Genomic DNA, 9,779 nt, shown 5'->3' on the forward strand with positions numbered 1-9,779 from the left:
TGCAAGGAAGGTAACCATAATCTAGATCTAGCAAGATTAGAAGAGAAAGCTGGGATCTTTGAGACTTACAAGGGCTTATAAACTCAGAAGTGCTATAAGGATGAGCTTATTTTGCCAAAAAGAAATCACCACAAGAGCTTCTTCTTCTTCTTCTTCTTCTTCTTCTTCATGGGAATCAAAACACCATTAAAACTCCAATACCACAAACAATGGCTCAAGGACTTCAATGGAGGCTTAGATTAGGGTTTCTAGAGGTCTTGGAGGTGAGGGAGGCTAAGTAGAAGTAACCCTAATCATCTCATACCTTTAAATACCCAAAAATAAGGGTTTTGGAGCATCAGGTGCGTCTCACGTTGTGAGCACTTCATGCTCACGTCGTGAGCTTTAAATAAGCTTGGTCAACAAGTCAACGATCACTCACCCGAGCCACTCCAACTTCAAACGGCCATAACTTATTCGTTTCAACTCCGTTTTTGATGTTCTTTATCCACAAAAAGGTGGCGAGAAGCCCTAAACTTATAGAAACTCACCATGGCCTTAAAACTTCCCGAACAAAACTCAAAATCCATAAAAGGCCGAGTTATCAAATTACGGTTATACCCTTGGGCTCCGAAACGCCATCGAACACTTGGACTATTTAGACTTCAACACCGTCATCCAAAAAGGGCTAACTCCTTTCTTCCCCAAGGACTAAAATGATCTAATTACAACCCAGAGGATGAATTTGGAAATACATGAAAACCGGGGTCTTACAGTATGTGGTTTCTTGGGGAACTCACTAAGCTTTGTATTTACGATTTTTAGTTTATGTTTCAGGTGTTTCTGGTTCCAAAGGTAGGAGCTCGGGATGATTGCAGGGCACACACCACCTTGCTCTGCGTTTTGTGATTTACTCTGATTTTATAGGTCGATTGATACACTTGTTTTATTGGGATTGTATTGATGATGTTTTTGGAATACTGATTTTATTAAATAAAAATGAAACTTTTGGGTCTTTTATTTAGGACGTTACAATATTCGTAGTATTTGTTAGTTAAAGTTTATTAATTTAAGTTCTTCTGAACTTGGAAAATCAGATAAAAAACCTCCCAATTTACAATTTTTATTTGGTTTATATAGTAGCAGTATTTTCATATTAAAATAAATGTTCCCTAAGTTCGACACCCTACTTATTTACTATTCTATTACGCGACTAGATACACTGCATATTTGTGTTTTAGTTGGTTAAATTAGATATGATTATAAATTTAAAGCTTTTAGTGCAATTAAAACACATCACCTATGTAAAAGAGAACATATATATGTTGGTGAGTTTCATTGTTACCGACTGTTTACTAGGACTAACGCGAGTGTCGATGATGAGTTAAACTATTATCTAATAAAAATTAAGTGTTACGAAATAGTTAATTATATACAAGACAACTTTGATATCGAAAATGATGAACTGTGGGGGTCAAAGGGGGCGCACCCTTTTATTAAATTTATAAAAAAAGTAAGAAATTAAACAAGATATTTACTAATAATATCATAATCTTTTAAGTAATAGTTAAATTTGTAAAAATAAGAATGTGAAAATACTTTAAAGAGTAAATTATTTAAATTGTCCTTGTGGTTTAGACAAATTGACATGTTTGGTCCATAACTTTTGTTTTGTACTTGAATCATCCTCCAATTTTTATTTTTTTTGTTACTGCTTCATCCCTCAGTCTGTTTTTCATCAAATGTGCATGTTAACGAGCCTCACGTGTCTGGCACACTAGGGGTAAATGTGTCAAAACACTCGAAAACCGTTATGAACAACTATATTACATGCAAGTATGTCTCTCTATTTTCTTTATCAAGTTGCCTTATTCTCTCATCCATGTTTTTTCACAAATCCCCTCAAATGTTTAATAAACTTCTACCAACTTTGTTTGCACACAAATGCCCTCAAATGGTTAACGTCCTCGTCACGGGTTAATGCAAATAACCCAAAATCCAAATCTGCAAATGGTCTTTTAATGTCTAATTGTGCACTAAGGGTTAAGGGGGTGTTTGAGATTGTTTTTTGAACTCCAAAAATATTTTTGAGATAAAATGTTTATTCACTTATGGTGGTGACACAACGAGTTTTTTTTTAAGTGGTCGCATTAGTTTTTGTGTTGGAAAAAGTCAATAAGTCAATATGTTAAAAAAGTGTTTGGATTAAAATCTCACTTTTCAATCTATTTTGGTTAAAAAGCTAAAAGGAATTTCAAAAAACCAACTTTTACAACTTTTTAAAATCTCATTTTTAAAACCGATGAAAATATATTTTGAAAAGTGCTTTTGAGTTTGCCAAATATTTTTTTTGGATTAGCTTTTCAAAAAAATAATACATCGATAAGTTATTTTGAAAAACAATCCCAAACATCGCCTAAATATTTCTTTATTCCTAAACACCCCCTAAATATTTGCTTCCGGTTGAACTCTCTACCGTAGAATAGTCTGATTGAGGAGATAGTGGTGTGACCACATGTAATGGAAAAAACTTAAATTTTGTTTCTAAAACTTGTTGATTTTGATTAAACTTTTCAATATTTTTAAATGGTTACCGTAATGTCTCCTGCTGTCGATTTCTGACACATCAATGCTGATTTTCCATCCCACCATTGTTGCATTGAAGAAGGTACGAAACAATTAGTGTTTTCGCTCGTCAATTTGTGAGAGTGTGAGTATTTGGGATGTAAACGAGAGAAATAGTCGTAGATGAGGGAATAACCTTTGGCTTTCCCTGGTAGCATCATGAATAAAAAGACCAAGCATTGAAGACTCATTAACAAACACATTTGACTGACAAAGCATGCAACAAAAACAAACGGAAGATGGTCCGAGTGCAAAATAAAAGTTAGGGACCAAACAAACAACTTTACCCAAATCACATGGATGGTTATAGTAAATAACATTTACTGTCCTTTAAAGTGATTACAATCTTAATTAGGGATGAGCTTAGTTTCGAAACCAAACCGAACCGAACCAAACCAAAGCAAACCCAAAAGCCAAAAAAACCAAATTTATAAATATGAAAAAACAGAATTGAATCAGGGTTCCAACAGTTTCTGATTCGGATATGATTCTGAGTGAAAATTTATTCACCCTTGTCGCAAGGGTGTTTAGCAAAAAAGTTTATGGCTTATTAGCTTATAACTTATTAAGTTATTAACTTGTCTTCCTATTCTAATTTTAATCAATGAATAAGTTTATTAACCTATTGACAAGTGTCACAATATTAAGAATCTTCATTAATATTGTATGCCACCTATCATGCTACATGTCAACCTATTAATTTTTCATTTTAAATTTTAAATTTTCTACTCTAATTACATTAAATTAATAATTAATAATTGATTCTTTGTTTCAAATTTCAAATTTTAAATTTCACGCTCTAATTACATTAAATTAATAACATTAGAATAAAAAATAAAATAAAAGTAATATATATATTAGAAGGTGATATATAATTTTATGTGTTTATTTAAATCAACGGTTATAATTTTATATAACTAAAAAACTATCTTTGATTTTATAACCGTGGTTCTCAAGGGTTATAAACTAGTAAGTTAAGAAGTTAAAGGGAGGAAAAATGATTTATTAGGAGTTTGCCATCGTCATAAAGTATTTTTATGAAAACATTTTTTTTAACTTATAACCATGTAAATGTAATAAATCGAAATTAATAAGTTCTAAGCTATTAAGGCATATGTTTTTATTTATTTATTTTATGCCAAACATCCCCTTAATAAACATATCGCCCGTTGAGCAGCGGCCGGCGTCTCTTTTACCACCAAGCTGACAAGAGGCGACCCACCCAATCTGCCGCCGCAATAACTCCGTTATCACCACCTGTACTGTACCCCAGCAACGAACCCGTTCAGCCTAGTTCTCGAATCCATCGTAGTTGTACATCCTCTACTTCCTCAGTCAAAAAGATTCTATCAGAATGCGTGGCGGCGCTGATTATCAATCCCTTGTCTTCCCTCCTCATATAATCTTTTACCCATCGTGGTCTTCGAATTCAAATATTCTTCTTCAGACTGTACATATCTTTGTTGGATCTTTCTCTCTTAATTTGCAGAAAACACTTCAATCGATGGCCTCCTGGTGGTGCCCAACATGCTTCTTAGCTTCTTTAAACCCAAAGGTATGATCGATCATTATCATCTACATATATATGTATATACCTGCACTTAGAAAGTTCCCTTCTGCTGCTATTTTTGTACTAGGTTTGCGATAGTCGTTTTAAAAACATCTTGATTTTTTGTTCTATGGAGTGGTTCTGATTCTCCGTTAGAAATTCTTGAGTGTATTAAAAGAAATTTCTTTGAATTTGCATTACTAAGTGCATGAGGGAATGATCATATTGGTGGATTGCTATATGAAAACTTTTAGTACCAATCTTTTTTACCTTTTATAATGTTAGTGTTAGATTAAGTGTTCCAATTTCTTGGTATTTTTTTTTTTTTTTTTTTTTTTTTTTTTTTTTTTTTTTTTTTAAACAAGTTAGAAGAACTAGTGATCTTTGACCAAGAAGTTAATGATGATATTCCAGATTAAGACTAAAGGATAGCTAAGAAAAGAAAATGATTTTGTTAGTGGTAAGTGCTCTTGTCATACACAAATGGAAATGAATCACAAAAAGATAACAAGAGGTTTTTGTTCTTGGTGTGTTTCTATCAAGCATATCGATTTGTATTTCCTAGAATCTATAGTCACTATATTCTATAAACACCATGTACTTTCTCAACAATATGAACAAACTTTACCAATTATGCAAACTTATCCATTATTAAGATAGTTGATATATGTAAAACATCTACCAAGACTAATCATTAGGAAGAAAGGGTCCATGAGTAATTAATTATGGAATTTCTTTAGGGAATGAAGATCATATTTAGGCTTCTCTTGTATATATGTGCATAGAAGGATTCACACGTCAGAGTTGAGGTACTTAATTGTTAATAAATGCTTAATTTTTCTACCAAATCTATTCAAAGTTCAAACTATCAAGAGAGATTATCTAGAAAGTTATTAACTTCCCTCTAAACGAGAAAAATAAAAGCTATCATCAATTGTAGTTTGTGTGAAGGTGAGAATCCATACATAAGGTCCTTCATCTTGCTTGGGACATTGTCAAGGGATGTCAATTATCCTTTTACATGTTTTATACTTTTATGCAATGTGATTGTCAAATTAGCCCTTTTTTAAAACATTTCACTTAACTTGATTTCTATCTACCTTACCTTATTCAATCAGTCTAATGTGGATATGAATTGTGCACCCTTATGTTCTTAGGTGTGATTAGCTCATTCATATCCTAGAACAATGTGGTTGGGATGAGACGGTGCTTCGGGACATTTTGGTCTTTTTGCTAGAAAGGAAGAAATTTGAAAATCATTAATATATAGATATTTAATTAATGGCTAAAAAACAATGTTTGCTAAACATAGACTAGAGAGAGAGAAAAGTTGAAGAGAGTAAAGGCAATTCAATCGGTGGTGGAGTAATCTAGGATTCTAGGTTAATCTGAATCTTGATTCTCCTTTTTGGTATGTGAAGAGGACTCTTTGGATTTCCTTCTACTAGTCAATCAATCAACAATTGATTTCTCTTTCTATCTCGTTAAAGGTATAGCATCGCTTCTTGAGTTTCTTGTGTTTTTTGGTATCTTCTTAGTAGTTGTCTCATAGATTCTTCCATTTGGTGCAATTGATCTTTAGATTTTCATACACAATTAGATTTGAGCTTTAATGTTTTTCAATGCTCTATATAATGCTCGACTTTTGTTGAAATTTTAGTCTCTTACATGCTCATAGTTATTTTTTATTGTCTATTTATTACACAATTGCCGTCGATGAAAAGGGGGGATTTTGCCCTTTTAGTTTGAAGGAAACTAATTTTCAATGAAGCAATTTTACACTTAATCAAAGTCTTCAATCTTCGATAAAAGAATCGAAAACTCAAATCAATCAAGAATTAGTCAAATTATATTGACTATTGTGACTTAAGGTCACAATAATCAGTTTGCAGTGTTTGGCAAGAATTGATTATAATTTATGATCATGAGTCATGACTTTCTTGTATTTAGAGTCAAAAATAATTGAATTATATGATTCTTCAAGTCACAATAATCATTTTTGAAAATGCTCATCGAAACACCCCATTTAACTATAGCTTTTTGGCATGATATTACAAACTATGAGGTTAACATATGTTTTTATTTCATTTTTCCTTTTTTGAAGTTTTTGAGCCATGGAGAAGACACCACACTCTATTCCTGAGCCAAGTGTCAAAGGAATAATGCAACGATTATTACTTGACTTGAACCAATTGCCATTGGATATAAGTGAGGAACCAAAGAATGATGTGCCTCCACCTCCCCCTTTCACTATTGACTTGACTTTCCATAATGAAGATATGGAAGTGCTCAAACAAAAATATAAGGTAATACCCAAAATGTAGATTTGAAAAAAATGTGTTCTTTTTTGACCTTTTGTTATGATTTTGACATTTTGTATGTTGTAATATTTGTTTATTGTGTAGGTCTTGACCTCCTCCTCCTCCTCATCATCATCATCATCATCATCATCATCATTTGTCAGCAACGATTACTTGAAAAACTTAGGGTGATGTTTAATTACTTTCATCTCAACTTGTACTTTTTTTTTTTTTAGTTCACAATGTTTTTTCCTTTTTCCCTTCTATTTAATTTGATAGTTGATTTTTTTTTCTATCATGATGTTGTAGGTTTGAAGATGGTTGCCCAACTATGATGCGTATTAGAAATAAAAAGGTAATCATACTTTCTTTCTCTATGTTTGGTTCAACATAATTTGACCAAAAATTAAAAATTTTGACCAAAAATATCAAATACTTTTATGGTGATGTTGCTTCTTTTATATGCTTGTAGGTTAAAATGCCTAGAAACTCCAACAATGCCCTTGCTCGTTCTTTGTTCAAGGAACTCACTAAGAAAAATGAGGTTGTTTTCGTGGCTACCCTCTATATTCTTCTCATAAGTTCTATCCTTGTTTTGTTTTCATGAAGGGCATATTAGTAAATGATCACATCAAAGGAATTGGTTAGCTTGCCTAGAGTATTAAGAGGGAATGAAAGTACATTGCTATTTCTTACATTTAGTGTAATCACTTCTTTTGTAGAATCAAACATTTGCTTTCTTGTTTATATTCACTTTGAAATACAAACATGATCATATAGTTTATGCCAAAATTATAAGCACATTCTTTCTCATATTTCCTTCAGAATAATATTAGTATTTTGATTCACAAACACAGGGTGAAGATTTGATGGTGTCACTTTATGAGCCTATAGAAGGGAACAAGGACAAACAGAAGGTACTTACAATAGTATTAATAATGATATCATCATTATTGATATTATAAAAAAATAATACATTTGATGATATACAATATATTATCCCTCAGGGAAAAGATCAGGTTGCACATCGTTTAGCTGCAAAGAGCCTTTTAAGGGACTTTGTGTTGCAGTCCAAGGATCGATACAGGTATTCTTTTCTATATTTTAATAGGCCCAACTGAATGACAGGTTATACTGTGTTTGACATGAATTGGACTGGAAGAAGTCTGGAACTATACTAACATTGGGATTGATATCATTAAGACAAAAATTTAATTTTCTCCCACCCAAATAAGATGGGATAAGGACTTGCTCTCGATCTCTTGTATGTGAAAAAGACGAAAATACCCTTGTACTTGAAAATAGCCCTAGAAAGCTTGTCCATTCCAGAGTCCCAAATAACAAAAGCAAATCTTCATGGCTAATAGTGAATGAGTGCGTGGCATGTAAATGAGGCATAAATTTACGATTCTACCCTTGGATGTTGCTTTACTTTGCTTGCAGTGTAATTAGGAAGAAGGGGAAGAAGAAGGTTCGTTTTGATTGTGGTCCTCTTGATGGGATATGGAAAAAGAAGCCTCTTCCAAAGAAGCGAAGTGGCATAGTGATATTTGACAAAGAGTTTGAAACTTTCAAGTAGAAAGTAGTTGAAACTAGAGTTTGATGTTAATAGTTTTCATCTTTATGTTTTGTGGGATATGATTTTCAATACTTGATCTTATTTTGGGTCATCTACTGAGATGTTTTGGAGTAGAGTTGCAAAACAGGACTAATAAAGACAAGTTTTTGTGGGGTATTTTTGGAAATTCAAATTTCATTTTCATTTCATTAATTACTACTTTCATTTTGTTAATATCTACTTATCTTGTCTAGTAGTTATTTAAATTTTGTTGCGAAATTTCATAAAAAAAAGATGGCGGATTTAAGTTTATTGCATGTTGATGTCGATGGATTGTCACAATTACAAGGGTTTTAACAAATAAAAACTTTGGATGCCTATTTGGAACATTTTGACCCCCTTAAAAAAAGATTGTGGATTTGGCCTGATGTCATAATTGTGGCAAGAGCCAAGATGGTGATGACTGATTTCTCGAGGAAACTCGCTTTTTTATGTCGACGTTAGTGTGTAAGCACAAAAATTAAAGAAAATGATAAATTTTGTTGAACTCAACAATCATTTTCTAAGAAATAGCCAAATAGCAAATTGATCTAAATAGTCACAATTTTCGTAGGTCATTACTTGTAAAAATCTGTGGTCTGTAATATATATATTTTTTTTTTAGATTTTCGTAATGTACACCTTTGAAAATGTAGGTTTTCGCAGGTGTTGACCTGCAAAAATCTAGCTTGTATTTTCTAAAAAAAATGTATTGTCATGTCTAGTGGACTACGAAAATATGTACCGTAATTATTTTACAAGACATCATTTTGTTAAAAAAAACTCTCCACCTTTCTCTGGTTGAATTTGCAAGCAAACTTTTCCACTTTCCTTTGTCTCATTTTGTTTAGCAAAATTCACCGGCTAATTTTTATTTTTCTGACTTTATTAGAAAAACATGAGTTCAAATATTACATAAGAGTATTTCTTGTTGCTTGCATTGGTGGTTTATGTCAATTAGAAAATGGAGAATGTATATACGTAGATAACTTGTTAAAACTTCATGTTGAAATTCCGCCATATATATATTTTCCAGATTTATTAATTTTGGTCGAACAAAAAAAAGTTTGGAAGACAAACCTCAGTTTGTCTTTCCTAACATTTTATATTGAAGTATTTTATAAATTTAGTTAATGAGAGTGATGGATCTCATGATCAGCTACAAGCAAATTGCTGCTGTCCATAAGATGTGAGATTATGATTTACAACTTTCTAGTGACTTATCTATGGTCTTATAGTGGATGGCCAAATTCCAAGTGGATGAGATTTTGGAGCAATTTGTCCAAAAGTTTTATGATTAATGTGAATCCTATTTATTGGGCAACATGAAAAAAACATCATTCATAGATACATGTGAGAGAGGCTAAGATCTGCCGGAACTTATACAAACAAATGAATGCGGGTCGTTCAGATCCACCACTAGATATGTAAATAGATACTTTGTGACCTTTATTGACGATTTTAGCATTTAATGTATGTTTATCTGATTAAACATAAGTTTGAAACCTTCGAGGTGTTAAGGACTTTCCAAAGTGAAGTAGAGAATCAACAAAACAACAAGATTAAGATCCTCTAATATGGCAGGGGTGGTGAGTATCTTAGTCAAGAGTTTTACAAACATTTTTGGAATTGTAACGTCCCGAAAATATGGATAAATTTTCATTTTTAATTTAATTGAAAACCATCAAGTGTTCATAGCAAACCCAAACAAAGTATGTCAATTGAGAGA

At 32.2% G+C, this 9,779-nt stretch overlaps 1 protein-coding gene across 1 annotated transcript; it reads left to right on the forward strand.

Annotated features, from left to right (window-relative positions):
- The first annotated feature begins 3,747 nt into the window (after positions 1 to 3,747).
- LOC145123781 (uncharacterized) lies at positions 3,748 to 8,224 on the forward strand. The gene is made up of 8 exons (XM_079058987.1): positions 3,748 to 4,159; positions 6,258 to 6,459; positions 6,559 to 6,641; positions 6,763 to 6,808; positions 6,926 to 6,997; positions 7,311 to 7,370; positions 7,461 to 7,540; positions 7,897 to 8,224. Exons 2-8 carry the CDS (start codon positions 6,268 to 6,270, stop codon positions 8,030 to 8,032), a joined length of 669 nt encoding a protein of 222 aa, XP_078915113.1. The 5' UTR covers positions 3,748 to 4,159; positions 6,258 to 6,267; the 3' UTR covers positions 8,033 to 8,224.
- Positions 8,225 to 9,779: the final 1,555 nt, after the last annotated feature.

This window comes from Lactuca virosa, chromosome 7, assembly GCF_052849685.1.
Source record: "Lactuca virosa cultivar CGN04683 chromosome 7, Lactuca_virosa_CGN04683_v6, whole genome shotgun sequence".
Lineage (NCBI taxonomy): Eukaryota > Viridiplantae > Streptophyta > Magnoliopsida > Asterales > Asteraceae > Lactuca > Lactuca virosa.

Coding starts and splice junctions, on each gene's coding strand:
- LOC145123781 (XM_079058987.1), top strand. CDS start 6,268: ATGGAGAAGACACCACACTCTATTCCTGAGCCAAGTGTCAAAGGAATA. Junction 6,998..7,310: donor AACTCACTAAGAAAAATGAG/GTTGTTTTCGTG, acceptor TCACAAACACAG/GGTGAAGATTTGATGGTGTC. Junction 7,541..7,896: donor CAGTCCAAGGATCGATACAG/GTATTCTTTTCT, acceptor CTTTGCTTGCAG/TGTAATTAGGAAGAAGGGGA.